Raw genomic sequence first — 24,624 nt, forward strand, 5'->3', positions numbered from 1 at the left:
TGCTGAAATAGTGACGTTTTGTGCTTGAATTGCATTTTTTGAGCCCAAGATAACCTCGGATGAGTTCGTGGCTGTCTAGAGATGTGTTCAAAACGTCATGATCTTCAAAACAAGCGACCATGGGCCGGATTTGGAGGATATCTAAGGCTAGAATGTGGCTAGACAAGTACTTGGCAGATTCTCCTAGCTTAATTATGATTTTATTTTCTATTTTATTATTATTTAGTTTTCTAATTGGAACAAGAGACTACAATTTTAGGGTTTGTGCCGCTGGCTTTTAGGGAGATATTTAAGGTTTTAGTTGGCCTCAGTTTGAGGATGACGCTTACTTTTGCTTAACTTTGGAGACAGAGAACTTGCTGGGGTTTTCAAAGGCTTTTAGATTTTCTAATTCAAGGTGTTTTCATTCTTGTTCATTCTAATAATATTTTATATGATTTCAATTATGAATATGCATAACTAATCCGTTTTGCTAGGGCGAAGCCTTGAGCCTTAGCATAAATATGTGATTTTTATTTAATTGCTTATGATTGATTGCATACATACTTTGAATTATTGATCACCGTGATAAAACTATCTAATTGTCTTAATGCCTGATCCCATTAGGATCTTTAGAAAAGTGATTTGATGCAATTTTGGTCGGAAGGTTCCCTAAAATTGACGCTGGCTTCTTATGATTAATAATTGTAGTTTCACTTAGAATGAACACCACGTCTTAAGGGTTGCATGGTTTTTCAAAGGGTTTTCATAAAGTGTAATGAGTTTTTTATGTTCAGATTTGATCCGAACGTCCGGACGGGTTGCATGTTAAATATACATTCTATGTTGGAGGTTCCAAGTAGAATATAAATTAGGAAAACCTAACCTTCAAAGTGGCATGTGTAGATCATAAGTAATTGTTAAAAATACATAGGATTGCTAGGTGATAGTGGAACCCTAGTCTTTTATAAATTGGTATTTAAAACTCTTTTCTTTTGTCATATTAGTTTTTAATTAAAATTCGTTTTTAATATTACCCAAATTCAGAATCTCTTTTATCAATTTTTAACTCTAAGTATTTAATTAGTAATTGTTTCTACATAAATTGTCCAAATAATATTTGAGAAGAACGACTTTGCATGAACATCTATATTATAACATCCTTGTATTTTTGTAAGTATTTCATGTGATTTTGACCCTATTTGCATACACGTTCAAAATCCTATCAACATATATGTAGAATAATATCCTAGAAGATGGTGGACCGAAGAACCAAATTGTCTTTTAGCATGCTTCTCAATAGTTTTAAAAATGGATTGGATTCCTATATTTCAGCAATTGGCACTTTAAGATAAGACAATTGTACTTAAAAATAAATGATCAGATACATACTAATATGTAGGGGTAAATTTTTTGCCAAATTACCATACCAACTGAATTACCAACCATATCATACTGAAGTTGTGCCAAAAAATTTGTATCATTGGTAATGGTGCAGTATTTGTACCGTACCATACATTTTTGGTACGATAATAGTATTCAAAACAATTACCAGTGGTATACCGTACCGGACCGTTACTCTTAATATTATATCATTTATATATATAATTAGGTATTATTATCAATATATATGCACTTTATATATTTTTTTTCCTAGTCATTTATTCAATCCTCTCACCCTCTAACCTCTACTTTCCCAATAAAAAAACCTAAGCATTCTTGCGCTACGACTCTTCATCTTTTCACTCATCTAGCCATCGACTTCATATCTATTGCTCCCATTCCAGCAACTCTCTCTCTCTCTCTTCGTAGTCCATCTCATCTTCTCCTTCATCAAATTGGGATGTTTTTCTCATTGGCTTCGTCTATCAAGTTAATTTTTGTACAATTTTAAAGAATGTTTTTCTCCTTAGCTTCGTCTATCAAGTTAATTTTTGTACAATTTTAAAGAATGTAGAGATGGAATTTAGGAATCTCTGTACTATTTTTTTAGGGATGTTGGGTTCTTTCAACAATTATTCCATATATTTACTTTTTGTTTCTTAAATGAATCTTTATGAAATTCTCATAATTAAATAAAAACAGTTTTAGAAAGCCAAAGAGAGTGGCCAAAACACATTTGGGCCTTGAATTGGGTTGGAAAAAGAAAAAAATTTGGCCCAAAAGAATGGTCCAAAACAAAATGGTAATTACTATTATCATACTATGCCAACCGAACTATTTGGCATGCCAAAATTCGGTATACCAAAAGTTTCGCACGGTAATGGTAATAGATTTTATTATACCAGAACTTTGGCATGGTAACTGGTACATAGGTTTTGGTACGGTAATCGTACCAATACCACCCCTACTACTATGTCAGAAGGGCTGAGACTTTTACCTCAGTATAAAAATCGAAATTCTTATTTCTAAAAGAAATTGAAGACAAATTAAGATTAGATTATATAGTAAGAGTAAATTCAACATTACTTTCTCAGGAACTAAATTATTATGTATCAACGCATATCGTCATTTTTTAACATCTCACATCTCTTACGTCACAATATCACTAAATTCAGAATTAAATTTACGCTTAGAAGTTTTCAACATCACCTAATCCATCGTAGAAAGTCAGAGATCTCAAATTAATTTTTATAGGACTTTAGACTTCAGATGAAATGTATCAATATAAAACAGATAGCCAAACGTTCTCAAAGCCAAGCCACCCTCTCTGTATTACATCCACATACAAATGCTCCCCTCTTGAATTCACATATATAAACAGCAATTTTTATGGAATCAAAGACGCATACTTTTATTGACACACCCTGACCTAAATCGAGGCATGCTAGCCGTCAAGTAAGGGTGACGTAGTCATGTGTGCCGTGAGGAAATGAAGGTGTTAAGATAATGTAGCTAAATAAAAACCAAACTAACTTACACTAGATTAGTATATAAGTACGAGTGGAAGTATTAGAATGTAGATACACATAATTAGAGCATAGGTACCAAAGTGCAGTCCAGCAAGCTAAATACTACTTATACAGGATATGAAAGAGAACCCTACATTGATGGATGTCTGTCATAACCGTCGTAGAATCCTCGTGAGCCACCAACACGAACTTCTAACTAGAACCTGGAGGGGCGCAAAACAGAAAACATGAGTGGGCAAAAACAAAGCTTTTTAAAATCATTTCTTTTTCCAAAAATAATAACCTCTCACCGTAAAACTCGTATAATTTCCCAGAAAATAATAATACATATGTATATAGAAATCATGCTCAAGAGTAGTGAAAACCAAGTATATGCCAAGTATTCCAGCAATGAAATAAGTAAGCCAAGTGAAATAAATCAATATAAAGTGATATGTCAGCTGGAGTTACCTAACGTGACCTGTACGGCTAAACCTATAGGTCATCTACTAAATCCTGCACACGAGTCAGAATCACCTAATGTGGTCTGTACGATAGGCTGAGTGTAAATAAATACGCTTAAGTACTATGATCACGTGAAGGTTGTGCGATGAATCGCAAGTCACCCACTAGTCGGAACCACCTAATGTGATATGTACGATAGGCTGGCACCTGCATTGGATCCAAGGTGAGCGTACGGTGCGGGAGGTGAACGATCACGTGAAGGCTAAGCCTGGCCTCGGGTGGAGCACTAATACCGGGATGCAGGATAATGAGTACTAAATGCCTCTAAACAATACCATACACACTGCAATAACTACCATCAATATATACTCACCTAAAGCTTACCTGGGCGTCCACAGCGTCATGCGATAATATGCATAGCTATAGTAATGCACATACTAAAATGTACTGCAATTGACATGACATTTAAGATCGTAAACACACACAGACACACACACACACACACACACATATATAAAAACCAAAAGCCCACTCACTGGTATGTAGCAGGGTCATAGCCCCCAAGTCTCGCCTCGCTACGCTTGTCCTCTTGGAACATCTCGCCTATATGTGAAACCACTGATTTAACGTTAATTTAAGTAGATAATCAAAACCTTATAATAACTTCTCATACGTTTCTCAATTGGGGTGTTTAAATATACCAACGTGATCTACTCAACATCACGAACACCCCCATATTTTTAGAAAGTTTTTGGAATTAATCTAGTTTAAATATGAAGCCTAAATTAAAACTAAGTGAACTTAATCTAATTTAAATATGAAGCCTAAACCAAAACTAAATGGCTTAGGTCCAAATTAAATAGGACTTAAAGGTTGGGCTCGCCCAACATTCTCTCTACGCTTTTCTTTTCTTTTTTTTTGCTTTTTTTTTTTCCCACGAAATGGGTTTGGGTTTGGGCTGACCACATAGCCTAAGAAAATGGATTTTGGACCTGGGCTGGAATTTACAAGGCTAGAAGAGTGGGCTCCTAATTGGGCTAGAGTCAAATTGGCCCAAAAATAAATTATGGCCCGCCGGAAAAAATATCTAGCAATCCATCTTCGCAGAGATAATGTCTTCTCATAACAATCAATCTTGGCACGATTGTAGTATAACCAATCCATGCCTAGAATAACATTGAGGTCAACAATATCTAATGGAATAAGATTAGCTGGCATAACGATGTCCTCCACCAAAATAGGACATCCTTGATATACCCAGCTAACATAGCATGTTTTACCTCTAGGCATCGAAAACTCTAATTCATAGCCGAGAGGTGTGGGGTAAGGTTGCGTTGTTTGAGCAAACATATGAGAAATAACAGAGTGTGTGGCACCAGAATCAATTAATACTCTAGCAAAGTGGCCAAGAATATTCAACGTACTCATGATAAGGTCAGGATTACTCCACGCATCCTGCAGAGTAATGTGTTGAACATGGCCATGTGGCTGTTGTCGTCCTCTGCGACCTCCATTAGTCTGATTTCCACGTCCCTGACAAGGCTGATTAGGCTGCCTCGATGATCCTGCACTGCTAGAAGCAACCTCAACGTTCTGGGACTGCCATCCAGGATACCACTGTGATCCACCACCTAAATATGGTGGATATGGTGTGTAACCTCCTGGATACTGAGCATAACCACTCTGATGATACAGATCGTGTGGGTACTGATATTGTCCTCCAAAATATGGAGCTATATCTCCCTGATAATGATATGCACCCCTATAACTCGTCGAGGTATAAGCACTAGGCCCTGGGACCTGCTGAAGTGGAACTGCTGGTGGTAAGGCAGGTGGCTGGGATTTCTGTTGGTTCTGTGGGCATTGAACAGCCCGATGTCCCGTCCGACCACAAACAAAACATCTTCTGCTGCCCTGTCTGCAATCCCTAAAATGTTGACCATTACACCTATGGCAGAATGGATCACCAGAACCACTAAAATCCCTCTGTCTCTGAAAGCGGGAACCTCCTGAATGACCACCCCTCCACGGTGCCGTGGAACTCGAACCCCCACTAGAAGAGCCAGAACTAATACCACTTCTCTTAAAACTCCGCGTTTTACGAGGTCCCTGTAATGACTGACCTTTATCTTTATTATTGTTTTTCTTCTGATTATTATCTTTTTCTTCCTCTTCCTCACTATCACTGGGCATCATTTCAGAATCCTCAACCCGCAGTAGAATCTCATAAAACTCCTGACATGTAGAGCAGGGAATCGTGGTCGCTATAGAACGCCACTTCTTTCGAGTACCCCACTTGAATTGTCGAAGCATCTCAGCAGGATTCTCAGCAATCTCCGGACAATACCGAGATAAATCAATGAACTTTCCATAGTACTCATTAGTTGACATTTTCCCTTGCTTTAGATGCGTGAATTCTTGCTTCTTACGATCTATATACTCTGGAGGTACAAATCTCTTCTGGAATAGCTGCTTAAAAACCTCCCAGTCTGCGGCTTCTTCTAGTGACAACTGAAAAGATTCCTTCCTCCACCAGGATGCAACCTCCTCACCTATAAACCAAGTAGTCATCTCTACCCATCTATCCTCAGGGAAATTCTCATGCCTTTGCATCACTCGATAAGTTTTCTCGACATGATTGAGCCAACACTCAGCTTCCTCAGGCTCCTCAGTACCAACAAAATTATTCAACTTTAAATTATAAATTGTCTCCAGGGGAGTCCACTGGGGAAGGCACAATGAAGACTGAATGACATTAGCAATGGCCTCACCCAATTGGCCAATATCAGGAAAGTTAGATTCGGAGGAAGTACGTGGTTCTCTTCGAGGCGGCATGGTTCTGACATAAGACATCAAAATGATTAGAATACTCCCAAAAATATGAATGACTGCTAAACCTAGACTCTGATACCAAACTGACACATCCCGACTTAAATCGAGGCATGCTGGCCATCACGTGAGGGTGACGTAACCATATACGCCGTGCGGAAGTGAAGGTGATAAGATAATGTGGGTAAATAAAAACCAAACTAACTTACACTAAACTAGTATATAAGTATGAGTGAAAGTGTTAGAGTGTAGATACACATAATTAGAGCGTAGGTATCAATGTGCAGTCCAGCAGGCTAAATACTAATTATACAGGATATGAAAGAGAACCCTACATTGATGGATGTCTATCAGAACCATCGTAGAATCCTCGTGAGCCACCAACACGAACTTCTAACTAGAACCTGGAGGGGCGCAAAATAGAAAACGTGAGTGAGCAAAAACAAAGCTTTTTTAAAATCATTTCTCTTTCCAAAAATAATAACCTCTCACTGTAAAACCCTTATAATTTCCCAGAAAATAATTATACATATGTATATAGAAATCATGCTCGACAGTAGTGAAAACCAAGTATATGCCATGTCAAGTATTCTAGCAATGAAATAAGTAAGACAGTTGAAATGAATCAATATAAAGTGACATGTTAGCTGGAGTCACCTAACGTGACCTGTACGGCTAAACCTATAGCTCATCTACCAAATCTTGCACACGAGTCGGAACCGCCTAATGTGGTCTGTACAATAGGCTAGGTGTAAATAAATACGCTCTCAAGTACTACAATCACGTGAAGATTGTGCGATGAATCGCAAATCACCTACGAGTCGGAACCACCTAATGTGATATGTACGACAGGCTGACACCTGCCTTGGATCCAAGGTTAGCGTACGGTGCAGGAAGTGAACTATCACGTGAAGGCTAAGCTTTGGCCTCGGACGGAGCACTAACACCGAGGTGCAGGTTAATGAGTAATAAATGCCTATAAACAATACCATACACACTGCAATCTCTACCATCAATATATAATCACCTGAAGCTTACCTGGGCGTCTACAACGTCATGCAATAATATGCATAGCTATAGTAATGCACATACTAAAATATAATGCAATTAACATGGCATTTAAGATAAACCATTTAAAACAATTTTTGGGAAAATCTAAAACACACACACATATATATAAACCAAAAGCCCACTCACTGGTACGTAGCAGAGTCGTAGCCCCCAAGTCTCACCTGGCTACGCTCGTCCTCCGAGAACGTCTCACCTATATGTGAAACAATTGATTTAACGTTAATTTAAGCGTATAATCAAAACCATATAATAATTTCTCATACGTTGTTCAATTGAGGTGTTTGAATATACCAACGTGATCTACTCAACACCACGAACACCCCCATATTTTTAGAAAGTTTTTGAACTTAATCTAGTTTAAATATGAAGCCTAAATTAAAGCTAAGTGAACTTAATCCAATTTAAATATGAGGCCTAAACCAAGATTAAATGGCTTAGGTCCAAATTAAATAGGACTTAAAGGTTGGGCTGGCCCAACAGACTCTTCTCTTCTTTTTTTCTACGAAATGGGCATGGGTTTGGGTGGACCACACAGCCCAAGAAATTGGGTTTTGGACCTGGGCTCGAATTTACAAGGCTAGAAGAGTGGGCTCCTAATTGGGCTAGAGTCAAATTGGCCCAAAAATAAATTATGGCCGCCGGAAAAATTAAAGAAGAACACCGGATTTGGTTGTTCGCCGGCAATATTTCCCCAGCTCCGATCCGGGGTCAAACCTTAACCTAAAACCTTCACTCGAAAGCCAAACTGAAGATCAAAGAGTAAGGGTTCGAGCCTTACCAAGATGGAGTGACGTTGCCGTTAAGATCGGCCGGGAAAAGGCCTGAAACTCACTGTCACTCGCCGAAAAAAAATTAAGACATGTATTTTCCCCAAGGGTTCTGCATCCAAACCATTCCAAAATTACTCAAAACACCCTTATCCATTCTAGCATAATTTATAGCGGTCTAAGGTGCTTACCTTAGTCGAAAGGTTCGAGATCTCGTCGGATTCACCACACGGAGACTACACAATATTGAGGGATGAGAAAGGGTGAGTGAGAGAAAAGGAAAGGTCCTGATGGTTGTAGTGTGTGCCAGTGTGTAAGTGTGTTTGTGTGTTGTGTCGGAGGGAGAGCACCGAGAGAGAGAGAGAAATAAAGGGTGCCAAATGTCACCCAAGAAGTGGTTCAAAGGTGGGGAGAAAAATCTTCACTTATGCAAATTACCGTGTTGCCCTTACATTTTTAAATATCGATACGGGTCGTTACATTTATAATTACATTAAAATTTCCAAACCACCTTTTAATATTATATAAAAAAAATAAAAATAAATCTTAGAAATGCATATCAGTCCAAGGTTTCAAGTTTTCAGAATGAGAAATTACTGAATTGAACAGTTAATTCTCTTCTCATTTTGAATGAATCAAGCATACCATTTGAAAATCAATGTAACTTTTGTCCATACTACCTAAACCATTGAACCAAAACAGGACAATTTCACGGAAAATTTTCCTTTTTTTTCCTACTTTTGAATGAATCAACATGACATTTTTAAGGCTTTGTATAAAATATTATATAAACCAACTAAAAGTCCCATTTTTTTCCTACTTTTGAATGAATGAAAAACACTGTAAATTTAGTCCTAAAACCAAATTCACAAAACACAGACATAGTCACTAACTAAATTGCAATTTCAAAACAAAAGTAACTTTTGTTCTTAGAACCAAGAACCACATATGCATACCAAAATCCCAAACCTTATTTTATAGACATAGAGGTCAAAATCTAAATGAAGGAAAGTCTACCTTCTCAAGATGTAATTCTTCACTTGGCATTGCACCCTTCCTAATCCTCTACACATGGTACACTGCCATGCTTGCCAACCATTGCAAGTTCCACAGTTCCTGCACTTCAAGACTTCAGTTAAGAAATCACCCCACTTCAATACACTACGAACCTAGTAATGTCATCAAGCTCACCAGGAAAGATAGAAGAGTGTAAGACAAGAATGGATTGACCTCATCTGGATTTGAAAAAAAGAAAAGCATCGATTGAGGACTTATATGGTAATTCGTGTTGTGTTTAAGGAATTTTGTGTATTATGGTCTGTGAGTTTTGCTACTCATCGTTTTTTTATTTTTTATTTTTTTTCATCTGTTTGTTTTGCAGGTTCTCTTTGTGTTAGAATTGCAACAGTTTATGCAACTTTTCAATCTTTAAACTGCTTCAGGGTAAGATTTAGATAACAAAATAGTTGGTTGAAAATTTAAAAGAATGTCCTAGCTTTCCTTTTGCTAAACCAATTTGAAAGTTGTGTGTAGGTCCATAGTTTGTATGTTTTTTCAAGTTTTAAACAAGCGTTTGTTTTCTTTTTTGTGAACTAATTTGAAGGTTGTGCATAGATGGTAAACTGTGACCAAAACTCTTGATAAAGCATATCCACCGAATTGGAAATATCAAATTGTCAAAAATGAACCAAATTGGTTTGTAATAGCAAAATGTTTTTCAAAATAGTACAATGTGAACAAATATATAATAAATAGCAAGTAGAAAAACGATACTTACCAATATTGACAATGGATTGTTTGGAGAGAATGTTATACACAATATTTTTATTGCCCCTATTTGTATCTTGAATTTTGTAATAGGGATATATAAATATGTGATTGTCCTATATATATTTTGGTAAATCATTTTTGTTATATCCTTCTGTTATCATGTTAGTTTTCTATGCCCATATTATTTAGTCAAGGGTAACTCTGTTTACAAAAACTAATCAAGTAAACCATGTGAAAAAAATTTGTGCTTCCTTATTTCAGAGCTTTGTTACAATGTTTTATTGTTGTGATTTTTAAATTTATAAAGTTTTAGTTTAATTTTACTACTTGATGGAAAACATAGCTCCTACTCCTATTGAGCAGTTATTAGTACCGTACATAAAAACAGAAAAAATAAAGGTTCAAGTTTCCAGAATATGGAGATCAAGGTGTCCCAAAACTATTGCAACATATTCAAGCCTGCATTGCATACTGGTTGATGAAAGGGTAAGAAATTATACTTCCATTGTTTTATCAACAAGGATGATGAACAACGGGGATAATATTTTTTATTTTTATCATCTTTCTTTTTTGGTTCTTTTTAGTTGTCCCCATATTGAATAGTTCTTGGTATTAAATTTTTCTACATTCAAGAAACTAAATTCTACTTAAAAAAGTTTTAATTTTTTGATATACTTTTCTCATTATTAAAAATACATATGTGCATGTATTGAAAAAATATTGACATTCTCTATACAATGTATTTTTACAATCTAACTACACTCTTTGTCAAATTGGAAGATATCTTGGGTTGCATAACTGCTATACAACATTTGGACCCGAAACAAGTTAATCAACGAATTGAACCGAGGTGTGACGTGGTGACTCAAAACATAAGGTTATTCCTCCCTTCTTTTTACTTGACAAGTTGTTTACCATGTTTCTTTCTGTGCATTACAACATATTTAAATATTATCCAGCGAGTCCATTTTATCAAATCATTGTTTAGTGCTTGCACTGTTAATTATTACACTTGCTGATAGATTGCTTTATATAATTTTTACTCACCTGTTAAAAATTTGATTGGAATTTGGTTCTCCTGAAGAAAAGAAGAGTTGACGGTTACACTATGGGCAGATGTTGCTCGAAATTTTGCTTCTTTATCAATTGAAGCATTGTCTCCGCCGATTATCATGGATTTTACAAGTTCAAAGGTCAAGCTGTAACTAGGTATTTGATTTAATTAAAAACCAATCTATTTACTATTAAAATTTTAAATTATATTTAAATGATTTAATATGCACTTTGGTAATATTTTCTCAACATGTTACGCAAACAAATTCACTTCTTTTGATCTATTTTTTACAGCATTTCATCTAAAGGCTGATATTTAGTTCAAATAGGTTAACAACTCTATTCCTGCATGTACACACAACAATTAAACAAAGGTGTTACACTATTTAGTGCCGCTCTGAATATTTGTTTTAAAATTAGATAATAGTGTTTCATATAAATGCTAACATTTAGTTCAAATTGCTTGGCAACTCTTTTCCTGCATGTATACACACGAATTAAACAATGGTTTTAAACTATTTGGTATCACTCTCAATATTTGTTTTAAAATTAGGTGAACATAAAATAATATTTGAATGAAATTACTTCATAATTGTTTACCTAAGAATTAAATAATGGTATTAAACTATTTTCTCTCATTCTGAATTTTTGTTTTACAATTATGTAAATATTAAATCAAAATGTCTTTTTTTTTTTGTGACAAATCGGTGTTCATATTTTAATTGGAAATCCATTTTTCAAAACACAGTTTTTACAGCAATTGTTTTTTGTTTTTTGTTTTTTTTTCTATTGATTTCTAATACAATTATTATTTTACCTTTGAATTGTATACTACTTTTTTTTTTCATAGCTAATTCCTAACTGTGAAACTGGATTAGTAGTTAGTAATTCTAATTAATCATTTTCTTCATTTAATTTTTTTCTCCTGCACATATATATATACAAATACCCACGCTGACCAAATTAACTATTACATGCTATACCGACATTACCGACACAAATTTAGCCTTTTCATAGATGCAATTTTATATTTGATTTTAAATTTGGCTAAATATATTCAAACTGTTTTTTAACAAGCAATTTTTCAATAATTTTTTAACACAGATAAGATTGTCTTGAACACCACTGCTTCTTCGCTTTTCTTCATTGATCCAGATATTCCAGAAGTAAATTCATACAAATCAATGTAAGTTTGTTTACAATTTATTAAAAAAATGTTATATGCTTTTACGATACAAGAAAGAAGATTATATTCACACACTTTAAATTACTTATCCCACAACCTTTTAATTTTTTAATATTTTTCTATCAAGTGTTAGTGGTGTGTAGAAAATATTAAAAAATTAAAAGGGTGTGGGAGAAGTAATTTGGGGTGTGTGAATATAATCTCTCTACAAGAAAGGCTATTCTCGTTTGGTAGCTCAGACTGTACTGACTATTTCAGTCGAATATGATAATCTGTCACCGGACTGTACTAACTAAATTAATTGGGTGTTTGGTGCAATATCGTACAAATGACCGTATTATTTATAATATGTTTGTTACTGTATCAGATAAGAGATCGGATTATATTATTTTTACTAAAAAATTTGATGACTAATGAAAAAAAGGATTTTTTTTTTGATAAAAATTCACAACAATGCATCAAATTAAATAAAAATAATCTTGATATTGCATTTTCTATTTGTCCTTTATTTAAATCAAATTATAAAAAATAAAAAATATCCTTTCTTCCCCATATCTTCTCCACCGCACAGGATTCCCGAGGATTCACCACACCAAATGGGATGGACAACAGAATCAGCATAAACCCTATCCCAATAGCATGAGACTTCTTCCCAAATGTTCTATGCATGTGAGATTGATCCCTGATCTCTCGCATTTCTTTCTATGAGGAGTCAACCCAATTCCAACGGTGCTGTGGCAATGTTGGGCAGTAGGTGAATGCAGGCGGTGCTCCGACGACGTGGGTTTCAGTCGGATCTAGTTCAAATCCAGGATTGATGGCACGTGAACCTGTGCGGGTCCCGCGACGAGGAACTGCAAAGGAAGGCGACCGCTATGGAGTGCAAAAGGAAGAAGAAGAAAGGAGGAGGAAGAAGAACCTGAGATTGACGATGGCAACGAAAGTGAGTTTGCAGAACGATGCGAGAAAGCCAGTTGATAGAGCGAGGACACCGACCCGACTAGATAATACATAGGTTTCTGGAAGGATAAATAAGCGGGCATACACCAGAGAAAAGATGTGGGCCCAGTTTAAGAAATATGGGTACTATTTAGTACATAGTTGCACCAAACATCCGACTTTATATAACTTATCATATCCGATTCCTTATACTGGTTGCTAAACAAGGTTTTAATGTACTGGTCCGCACACCCCATTTTACTTCTCACACATCCTTTGATAATTTATGTTTGTTGATCTTCTTCAATTCATCTGATCCAACAATCGAAAATTAAGAAAGTGTGTGAGAAGTAAAATGGGGTGTGGATATCACACCCCTAATGTGCTATTTTAAACTCTGCATCTTTTCCAAATGCACAGAGCCTTTAAAAATAGGGAACTTTAACGAAAAGCACCTGGTACTGTTCACTTTAACGAAAAACCACATTTTTACACTAAAAAGTCAATCCTGGTACTATTCACTTTACCCTTTATTTTGTCCTTATCATTAAAACTCAAAGTTTTCAAGCCCTTTTCATTAGTTTTTCTTTAAAAATACTGCCACCCTTTACAAAACAAGCAAGTAAAGCTCAAATCTTGCAGACAGCAAAGAAGGTAACAATTGAATAGTTGGCTTTTTTATATCCAGATTTGTACAAGGTATTAAATCTTATTAAATTTGTTTATCTTTTGTTAAAAATGTTGAATGTATGTGACACATTTGGTCAAAAATATCTATATTATTAAGGACTTGGATTCTCTGCCCTCCCCGTGCCCTGCTGTTTTGTGTGGTCACGATTAATCCATGCTAACATTTTATATTATTTTTTATAAAAATAATAAGACAAAAAAAATAGTAATATAAAATATTGACGTGGCTTAACCGTGACCACACAAACAGGAGGGCACGGGGAGGGCACCTAATTGGGAGGGCAGAGAATCCAAGTCCTATTATTAATCCTGCTTATACAAGTCTTTGTTAAATTGTTTTACAGTACGAAACATTTATCTGCAAAGCATCTGTCAAACAGTTTGAAACACACTACGATTGGTGGTACAATGCTTGTCTAAACTGTGCCAAACAAATGCACAAAGATCAAACAACTGGGCAAGTGATTTGCCAAAAACATGCAAACCAACTGCCAACTCCTTGGTATTTTTTAACATGTTATGATTTTATCACCAATTGCACAAAATATTTCTTCCATTTCTTTTTTTTTTTACATGTGCCTCATGTTACAATTTACTGCCTAAAATTATTGGTGTTCTAATAATTTTTAAAATCTCAATGTTATGCAATTAGAAATCCATTCCATCTTATTGGTTAAAATTATTGCTGTCATAATGCATAACAGCGTGTCTTTCATAGGAACAGTTTATTATAGTTATATACAAATGAAAAATCTATGCTCCCACTTTAAGTGGTATTGGAAAATTCTAAATTGATATTACTGAATCAAAGTTTTCATCATATGATGGGTTTAAAAATCTAGATTCTGCATTTTTTTTTTCATTGCATAGGTTAATTAATCAGTCTGTTAAAACAATAGCGCTAAAAAACTAATATTCACTAAAAATATTTGACATTCATTATTTACTTAAATGGTTATCCACTATGTCAAATAATTTGTTCAAATTCTTTTCTTCCGTAAGTTTTCATTCTTCTTTTTCACTCACTTCATATCAATTCATCTTCAAAATGTCTTGATCAGAAAGAGTAAACACTTAACAGTTTTTCTCAACATGTTTTCTTTGGCTTTGTTTAAGAAATATATCTTTGATGTTCAATCTTATCTAATTTAAACTTTTATACGCAGGTACAAACTAACTTGGTCCTTGAGGACGAAACCAGTGAAATGAATGCTTTAATTATTGGAAAATCTGGTGAGAAGCTTTTTTGCACAACCTGCAGAGATTAAGTGCTTAATCCAAGACTGGTGGATCAACATCAATTGCCAAATGAATTTCTTAGACTGATAGGGCAGAATAAGATTTTTCATTTACGGTTTGGAACTACGAAAAACATGTTAAACACGAACGATGTCTTGATTTACAACGTTTCAGAAGATTCAACCATGGAACCAGCAACTCCACAGAGCTTGCTAAAAGACATCACAGTATCATAAACTACAGTTTCATCTTCTGCTTCGCCGCCCGACAGAAGTGCTCAGTCATACAAAAGAAAAAGGGCATCGGTCAGAAGATGTCTTTTTGCCAGTTCTGACCAAAGGTCCAAAGGTCATTCCTAACTGTATAATTTTTTTTTTACCAATGTCCAAATCTTAAACTATCGCATGCTCATGTTGGCCGATTTTGTCACCAATTTCAAACAGTGATGTAGAAGATATAAAAAAGGTCGTACCCAATGCACAAGGCTCCCGCTTTACGCAGGGTCTGGGAGAGGTGAAAATGTGTAGGACTTTGACCAAGTTCCTATCAAGCTATTGAAAGAAAAGTCAGTCTCCAACTGCTGCAAAAACAGATTCCAGTTCTTCCGAAACAAGATAGGTAACTACTCTTTATACTTGCTTTTTGTACAAGTTTTAATTTATCAGTATACAAATTCAACAAATCTATTCTCATTTTCCGATTTTTTAAGAAGCTTTCTATCAAACTTACTACAGTCGAAATTTAAGATTCTTAGCACATGCTTTGTTTTGAATTGGTATCCTATTGTTCATTTAATTTTCCTCCAAAGCATTTTATCTGTTTTTGCCTTAACTGAAAAATAGTTGCCAAATGTTGTTATCTCACTGTCTTTTTCTAGCGTCTTACTTGAAACAACTCTTGCTTATATTGTTTATTTCAGATCACCATCAACTTTCTCTTGTTCATTCTGCTGCACAAAGAACGTTGGATCTACCTTTTGAACAGAAGTTACTTTTGCACCTCTAATCTATATGCATGGAACAATGTTTCTCTTAGTTTTTGGTATGTAAATAACTCTCTCTAATCTAGGTTCCAGCATTTTCCAATGCTCTCTGTCTAAATGCTGGCAAAAATGTGGTCTAGGTTGAACAATATTATGCTCTGTGTCTAAATGCTGGCAAAAATGTGTAGTCTAGGTTGACCAATATTTTATGCATGTGCATAGTCCAGCATTTTGTAATCTTTTGTGTACAAATACTGGTCCCAGTTGAAAATTGGGTGAAAGCAATGAACCGCAGTGAATGATTACAGTGTTTTGTATATCTAAATTTATCTTATTGTTTTCTTCGACTATCTGTGTTTTTCAAGCATAGTAATCAACACAGTTTTTAATCCCGCTGCAACGTGGGGGGCAGCATTGCCTAGTTTGTCCTAAAAGCTCGATTTGAATATTTTTTTTGCCTTTACAGTGTAATATTGGCTTTAACTAACATATGGACGCAAGAATGAATTTTCAATTCCAAGGCAAATACATAAGTGCATTGTTCAGATTTGTATTTATGCTAACTGCTGCTTCCTAGCCATAATAATTCCAGTGTTTTTCTCTACCTTGATTTTGGCACCAGGAATATGTACTCTGATCTGCCTCATATTCATCTACCAAAACTAGTGTCTTGGTTGATGCTAGCTTTTGTTCTCCGCCGCGATGTTCCTGTACTTTTCCAGAAGGTCAAATCTTTCTTTTTTCTTCTATTTTAATTTTCCATAATTTCTACAGGAATTATTTTGAATTTACAATCCTTTGTGTTCCATGTTTTTTCAAAGGGAGGTCCGTTTTATGATGGGATTGTTTTACTGAATCGAATCATGCAGTTCAAAAGTTGCTTGACGTTTGTAGAGGAATATTATGGAGCATGTGAACTAAGATTGATCTGTCCTAAGCTCATAATATACTGTGTTACAGTATTTAGATATAATAGGATCTTGTGGTATGCTTTTCTTCATTTAAACTATGAATTGAATGTCTAGGGACGGGTCCCATTGGCAGTTTAAAACTGATATCTTCCTATGGCTATACGAGCAAGTTCAGTTGCATTTCCTGGATTCTGTAAACACAACAGAAGAGCTCAGACTGGTTTTATTGCCACTGCCACATCACTTAAGTTCACTAGCGTTCTTTTTTTTTTTTCAAATCTGAATACGGATGGATAATTGCAGTGCTGTAAGGGTAGCAGACTTGTATTTTATAAAGAGTTTTTGGACTTGAATTTGGTTCCTAATCTATGTAAAACTGTAAATAACAACTCTGCATGTTATTGATTCAAGTTTCTTATATTACAAATCCAAGTATCTTCCTCTCTTTGTTGTTTCGCTTTTATCTCTTCTATTACAAATCCAAGATGATTGAGTTTTGGTGCTAAACAGGTTTCCAGATTGCTTGCTGCTATATTTGTGCTTTCTGCCTCAAGTGATCTGTTTTCTTCGTCGTCTTCTTCTAAAACTCTCCGTGAAAACCATTCGGCTTCTTATTTTCATCAAGCTTCACTTGGCACTCATCTTAGTTGCCAATTTTTCACGAATATATCTGGGATATCTAATGTTCAACACCTTACAAACAATGAGGTATGTATACACACTTTGATTCTTTTTATTTAGTCTATTTATATAAGCAGTTAATCAAGCTACATCCATACTAATCAATCTATATATGCCAGATTTTAAACTTTGGGGCTTATATCAATTACTTGAATGTGGGTCTTAGCACCCAAGATAAATGCAGATGGTATATTATCGATCTGTTCTTGCGTAATTATGAACAAGTATTGTCTGCCACTTGAATATCCTGTTTAGTAGTGAAATGAACCATCATTTGGAATTACCTCCCTGATGCAAATGCATGCTGCCATTTGTTTTTAAAGTTTTCTAATCTTCATATTTTCTTCTGCTGATTAGCATTCCCGATTATAGCAACCTTAATGTTTGTTTCCTTTCTTTAACACATACTAATAAGTTAATTGTTGTTAAATCTTCAGGCTTCACTTGTTACTGGCTCAACTTGTTTGGGATCAGAAAAAAAGAATTTACTCAGGTTGTTTTTGTCACTATACAACATAGATGGTGTCTGTCGGTGAACCATTCTAACACGATTTGTTTGTCCCTGATGCAGGCTTGCACCTGAGTCAATTCAACAACTTGAAGAATTTGTAACCATGAATTCAGAAGTTCATAGCATGTACTGCTCTGATTAACACTTGCAGTAGTTTTTTTATGTAAAACTTCCCCAGGAGATTCAGACGATGTTACAAGTTCTGGTTCTGTTAGTGTTTCTGAAGGAAAAGTTGGAAAGCATTGGTGCTGCCCATGGGTTTCCACTGTGGTTGACAGGGTAGCACCAGAATTTAGAATGATATTGGAGGAGAGTTATTTGTCATCTTCGATCGAAGAAGAAGAAGAAATTATGGTGAGTATGAAATGTATATTCTATTATTGTTTAATGATTTACAAGAGAGTGCTCTTTATAGGAGCCAATGAACAGACAACAATCATTCATGGTTAATGGAAACAATCATGAAAGGCTAATGGACAGCTAGTGGACTAGACACAATCATGAATGGCTAATGGAAGCAATCATGAAAGGCTAATGGACAGCTAGTGGACTAGACGGCTAGTGGACTCTATTAAAAGGGAATCTTCTTCTCAACACAAGGATTGCTTGTCCACTAGCCGTCTAGTCCACTAGTTGTCCTTTAGCCTTTCATGATTGCTTCCATTAGCCATTCATGATTGTGTCTAGTCCACTAGCTGTCCATTAGCCTTTCATGATTGTTTCCATTAGCCATGAATGATTGTTGTCTGTTCATTAGCTCCTATAAAGAGCATTCTCTTGTAAATCATTAAACAATAATAGAATATACATTTCATACTCACCATAATTTGGTATCAAGAGCAACAAAGCTCCATCGAGCATTTTTTTTTCCGATCCTCATGGCTGAATCCACCAACTCACCCCCCTTGGCCCCCACCCCTATCACCATTAACACTGCTCCTCAGTTACCTCTAAAACTCACACCCACCAACTTTCTTTCCTGGCGAGCTCAATTCAATGCCCTGCTTCTTGGGTATGACCTGATGGGTTACAATGATGGATCAAAACCATGTCCTGCTACCTCCTCTGCCATGTCCTACACCTTCTGGATTCGTCAAGATCAGCTGCTACTACATACTATCTTAGCTTCTGTCTCTGAACAGATTACATCTCTCATTTCCTCCTCTAAAACCTCCAAGGAGGCTTGGGACAAGCTCACCAAGCTCTACACCAACAAAACACGCTCTCGGGTTCTCAACCTCAAAGAGCGTCTTACGCTCATGCGTCGTGATACACAACCTATGTCAGTTTTTCTATAAGCTATCAAAGCTATCATTGATGAGCTTGCCATCATTGATTCTCCACTCTCCGACGATGATGTTGTTCTACACGTCCTCAATGGTGTTGGACCTTCCTTCAAAGAAATCGCTGCCGTTGTTCGGGCTAGCGATACCTCTATCTCCTTTGAGAATCTGTATGATAAACTCATTGAACATGAAACTTTCCTCCAAAGGGATGCACCACCAGTTGCTGTTACTCCTATGACTGCCCTTGTTGCTCAAGCTCCCCGCTCCTTCCAGCATGACTTCAGGTCCACACAAGCCTCCCAACAACGTCCAACGAATACCACCTACAACTCTCACTGTGCTAACAACCACAACTCCAATAATCGCCGTTCTGGTACGGGGTATCGTGGTTTCTGTCAATGGTGTGGTACTCAAGGGCATAGTGCAAAACGTTGCCCTCAACTTTCTTCCGCTCCACCTACGGTCAACCACACCACTATCCGCTCCTCAACATCATTTCCTTGGCTGCTCGACTCGAGTGCCTCTCACCATGTCACCTCTGACTCCAGGAACATCCCGGATTCCACTACCTATGATGGTCCTAATCAGATTATTATTGGTAATGGAACAGGTTTGAGTATTACACATGTTGGTTCCACATCACTCTCTTCTTCCTCTACCACCCCATTTCACTTAAATGATGTCCTGTGTGTTCCTTCCATTTCTCGTAATATTATTTCCATTGCCAAATTTAATAGACAAAATGCAACCTCTATTGAATTTTTTCCTGATTTCTTTCTTGTCAAGGATCTCAACACGGGAGCGGCACTTCTTCGAGGCCCGAATAAGGACGATACATATGAACGGCCGTGCTTGATGCCTCAAAAACAAGTTATGAGCAGTGTGATGGACTCCTCCAATGTATGGCACCGTCAGCTCAGTCACCCCAACCATCGAACCTTTCTTCAAATCCAATGTACCTCCTCTATTCCTATATCTTCAACTCCTTCTGTTTGCACTTCTTGTCATTGCAATAAGAGCCACAAGCTCCCATTTGGTCATTCTACGCTTGTTAGTAAGCGTCCCCTTGAACTAATTTATAATGATGTATGGGGTCCTGCTCCCTATTTAGCTACTGATGGTTTTTCATACTATGTTATCTTTGTAGATCATTTCACGAAATATATTTGGTTTTATCCCATGAAACACAAATCCGATGTTTTCTCAATCTTCACAACCTTTAAAGCTCTTGTAGAAAACTACTTCCACACCAAAATAATCACCTTTTACTCTGACGGAGGGGGAGAATATGTTAAACTCAGACATTTTCTTTCCACAAATGGCATCACTCACCTCACCACTCATCCACACACTCCCGAACACAATAGTGTTACTGAACGCTGCCACCGCCATGTTGTCGAAACAGGGTTAACACTTCTCTACCAAGCATCCTTACCCCTAACTTATTGGTCATATGCTTTCAAAACTGTTGTGTATCTTATTAATAGGATGCACACTAGTGTTCTCAATAATATCTCTCCATACAAAGCTCTCTTTGGTGATCTTCCTAACTACATTAAGCTTCATGTGTTTGGTTTCTTATGTTTCCCTTGGTTAAGACCCTACAATTCCAACAAGCTTCTTCCTCGATCTCATCCATGTCTCTTTCTTGGTTACTCCTCTACTCAAAGTGCTTATCTATGTCTTGATCTCCCTTCTTGTCGTATGTTTGTTTCCCGTCACGTTTGATTTGACGAAAACATTTTTCCTTTTTCTTCTCGTGACTCCGTCGTCCCTCCAGTTCCTTCCCCCGACTCCACCGCATGGTCTGCTGTCACTCCAGCAGCCATCTCCATTCCTGCTCACATTGTCGAGGTACCACCGGTTCCATCACACACTTCCACTTCTCAGCATGCTGCCACTCATACGTCTTCGGAGGTCTCGGAGTTGTCTCTCCCCTGCACCATCACCATCTGCGATTGCTCACCCCCCATCACCATATCATTTCATACCCACATTCCCATCATCTATCACTCCCTTACCCTCACCACCATTACCATCAAATAATTTCAACTATCACCCCATGACCACCCAAGCCAAAAACAATATCTTTAAACCTAAACAACTTTGCACTGCCACCAAACACCCACTTCCTTCTCCCATTGAACCAACATGTGTTTCTCAGGCTATCAAAGATCCTCTTTGGCGTGCAGCCATGTCCGACGAGTTCAATGCGATAATCCGCAATGGCACTTGGGAGCTTGTTCCTCCTCAACCTTCATAGAATCTTATTGGGTGCAAATGGGTCTTCCGCATCAAAAGACATTCTGATGCCAGCATTGATAGGTACAAAGCATGCATTGTTGCTAAAGACTTTCATCAACGTCCTGGCATGGATTTCTTAGACACATTCATTCCAGTTGTCAAACCCACCACCATCCGTATTGTTCTTCATTTGGCTCTCACTCATGGTTGGCCTCTTCGTCAATTAGACGTGAACAATGCTTTTTTGCATGGATCACTCTCTGAGGATGTTTACATGGTGCAACCCCCTTGGGTTCGATGAATCTATTGTTCCAACACATGTCAGCAAACTCCGCAAAGCTTTATATGACCTAAAGTAAGCATCCTGATCATGGTACAAGGAGTTGAGCGCTTTTTTGCTCAATCAAGGATTTGTCAATGCCATCTCAGATACCTCTCTCTTTATTTTTCGTTAGGATAATGATGTGATCTTCCTTCTAGTTTATGTTGATGATCTTGTTCTTACAGGAAATAATACAAGGCTATTCTCTACGTTCATTCAAGCATTGGCAAATCGTTTTTCTGTTAAAGATTTGGGGAACCTTCATTATTTCCTTGGGGTTGAAGTGATACCCACCACCACGAGTTTGTTTCTTTCTCAACATAAATATATCCATGATCTTCTGGCTAAAGCTAAAGTGGATGGTGCTAAGGATGTGACCACACCAATGGCTACCTCTACTCATTTGATTCTCTCTGATGGCTCTCCTCTCACTGATGCTACTACCTTTTGACAACTTGTTGGAGGTCTCCAATACCTCAGTCTCACCCGCCCTGACATCTCATTTACCGTTAACAAACTCTTACAGTTCATCCATGGACCAACTAAGTCTCATTGGCAGGCCTTGAAACATCTCATCCGCTATCTGAAAAGCACTATTTTTCATGGCATTATCTTCCGTCGCAGTGCCTCATCTCGTCTATATGCCTTATCAGACGCTGACTGGGCTGGTGATCGTGATGACCGTAAGTCTACCACGGGTTATGTCATTTATTTGGGTGGCAACTTAATCTCTTAGAGCTCTCGCAAACAACGTTCTGTCACTCGATCGTCCACGGAAGCAGAATACCGCGCCATAGCCCCTACTACTGCTGAACTAGCTTGGCTTCAATCCATTCTCCATGAGCTTGGTGTCTCCTCAATGGATAAGCCAACCATTTCATGCGACAATATTGGGGCAACTTTTTATAGTGTCAATCCTGTTCTTCACTCTCCCATGAAGCACATTGAACTTGATTTTTAGTTTGTTCGTGATCGAGTCAATCGCAGGCTGCTTCAAGTGTCACATGTTTCTACTCAGGATCAGCTTGCAAACGTCTTCACAAAAGCCCTTCCTCGTCCACGCTTCCAATTGTTACGATCCAAGATCGGTGTCTCTGACGGGACCATCGTCTTGCGGGAGCGTAAAAGGGAATCTTCTTCTCAACACATGGATTGCTTGTCCACTAGCCATCTAGTCCACTAGTTGTCCTTTAGCCTTTCATGATTGCTTCCATTAGCCATTCATGATTGTGTCTAGTCCACTAGCTGTTAATTAGCCTTTCATGATTGTTTCCATTAGCCATGAATGATTGTTGTTTGTTCATTGGCTCATATAAATAGCACTCTCTTGTAAATTTCCCTTTTACGCCCCCGCAAGACGGTGGTCCCGTCAGAGACACCGATCTTGGATCGTAACAATTGGAAGCATGGACGAGGAAAGGCTTTTGTGAGGACGTCTGCAAGCTGATCCTGAATAGAAACATGTGACACTTGAAGAAGCCCGCGATTGACTCGATCACGAACAAACTAAAAATCAAGTTCAATGTGCTTCATGCGAGAGTGGAGAACAGGATTGACACTTTAAAAAGTTGCCTCAATATTGTCGCAGGAAATGGTTGGCTTATCCATTGAGGAGACACCAAGCTCATAGAGAAGGGATTGAAGCCAAGCTAGTTTAGCAGTAGTAGAGGCTATGGCGCGGTATTCTGCTTCCGTGGATGATCGAGCGACAGAAAGTTATTTGCGAGAGCTCAAAGAGATTAAGTTGCCACCCAAATAAATGACATAACCCGTGGTAGACTTATGGTCATCACGATCACCATCCCAGTTAGCGTCTGAGAAGGCATATAGACGAGATGAGGCACTGCGACAGAAGAGAATGCCATGAAAAATAATGCCTTTCAAATAGTGGATGAGACGTTTCAAGGCCTGCCAATGAGACTCAGTTGGTCGATGCATGAACTGTGAGAGTTTGTTGACGGTAAATGAGATGTTAGGGCGGGTGAGACTGAGGTATTAGAGACCTCCAACAAGTTGTTGAAAGGTAGTAGCATCAGTGAGATGAGAGCCATCAGAGAGAATCAAAGGAGTAGAGGTAGCCATTGGTGTGGTCACATCCTTAGCACCATCCATTTTAGCTTTAGCCAGAAGATCATGGATATATTTATGTTGAGAAAGAAACAAACCCGTGGTGGTGGGTATCACTTCAACCCCAAGGAAATAATGCAGGTTCCCCAAATCTTTGACAGAAAAACGATTTGCCAAGGCTTGAATGAGCATTGACAAATCCTTGATTGAGCAAAAAAACGCTCAACTCCTTGTTTGACGAAAAATAAAGAGAGAGGTATCTGAGATGGCATTGACAAATCCTTGATTGAGCAAAAAAGCGCTCAACTCCTTGTACCATGATCGGAGTGCCTGCTTGAGGCCATATAAAGCTTTGTGGACTTTACAGACATATGTTGGAACAATAGATTCACCGAACCCGGGGAGGGGTTGCACCATTTAAACATCCTCAGAGAGTGATCCATGCAAAAAAACATTGTTCACGTCTAATTGACGATGAGGCCAACCATGAGTGAGAGCCAAATGAAGAACAATACGAATGGTGGTGAGTTTGACAACTGGACTGAAGGTGTCTAAGAAATCCACGCCAGGACGTTGGTGAAAGCCTTTAGCAACAAGGCATGCTTTGTACCTATCAATGCTGGCATCAGAATGTCTTTTGATGCGGAAGACCCATTTGCACCCGATAAGATTCTGTGAGGGTTGAGAAGGAACAAGCTCCCAAGTGCCATTGCGGATTAACGCATTGAACTCGTCGGACAT

At 37.5% G+C, this 24,624-nt stretch overlaps 1 protein-coding gene across 6 annotated transcripts; it reads right to left on the reverse strand.

Moving 5' to 3' along the window:
• Positions 1–2,875: 2,875 nt before the first annotated feature.
• LOC103441879 (uncharacterized) lies at positions 2,876–8,392 on the reverse strand. Of its 6 annotated transcripts, none has more exons than XM_008380592.4 (7): positions 8,194–8,391; positions 8,014–8,114; positions 7,362–7,428; positions 6,500–6,568; positions 4,760–6,174; positions 3,872–3,938; positions 2,876–3,094 (listed from the first exon to the last, which is right to left on the reverse strand). In XM_008380592.4, the coding sequence occupies exons 5-7, from the start codon at positions 6,168–6,170 to the stop codon at positions 3,088–3,090; spliced, it is 1,485 nt and encodes a 494-aa protein (XP_008378814.3). In that variant the 5' UTR covers positions 6,171–6,174; positions 6,500–6,568; positions 7,362–7,428; positions 8,014–8,114; positions 8,194–8,391; the 3' UTR covers positions 2,876–3,087. The 6 variants fall into 6 exon arrangements, with proteins under 6 accessions (XP_008378814.3, XP_017189525.3, XP_070682175.1 ...); XM_017334036.3 differs by having other exon boundaries at positions 3,872–3,953; positions 8,194–8,380; XM_070826074.1 differs by lacking the exon at positions 8,014–8,114 and having other exon boundaries at positions 8,194–8,392.
• Between the last annotated feature and the right edge of the window lie 16,232 nt (positions 8,393–24,624).

Source organism: Malus domestica, chromosome 08, assembly GCF_042453785.1.
Source record: "Malus domestica chromosome 08, GDT2T_hap1".
NCBI lineage: Eukaryota > Viridiplantae > Streptophyta > Magnoliopsida > Rosales > Rosaceae > Malus > Malus domestica.

What these genes read in the sequence shown, in the direction of transcription:
- LOC103441879 (XM_017334037.3), bottom strand. Translation starts at nt 6,170, where the DNA reads ATGCCGCCTCGAAGAGAACCACGTACTTCCTCCGAATCTAACTTTCCT. An exon ending in TAATCCTGACCTTATCATGA is followed by an intron (nt 3,954 to 4,759) that starts GTACGTTGAATA and finishes ACGTTAAATCAG; the next exon opens with TGGTTTCACATATAGGCGAG.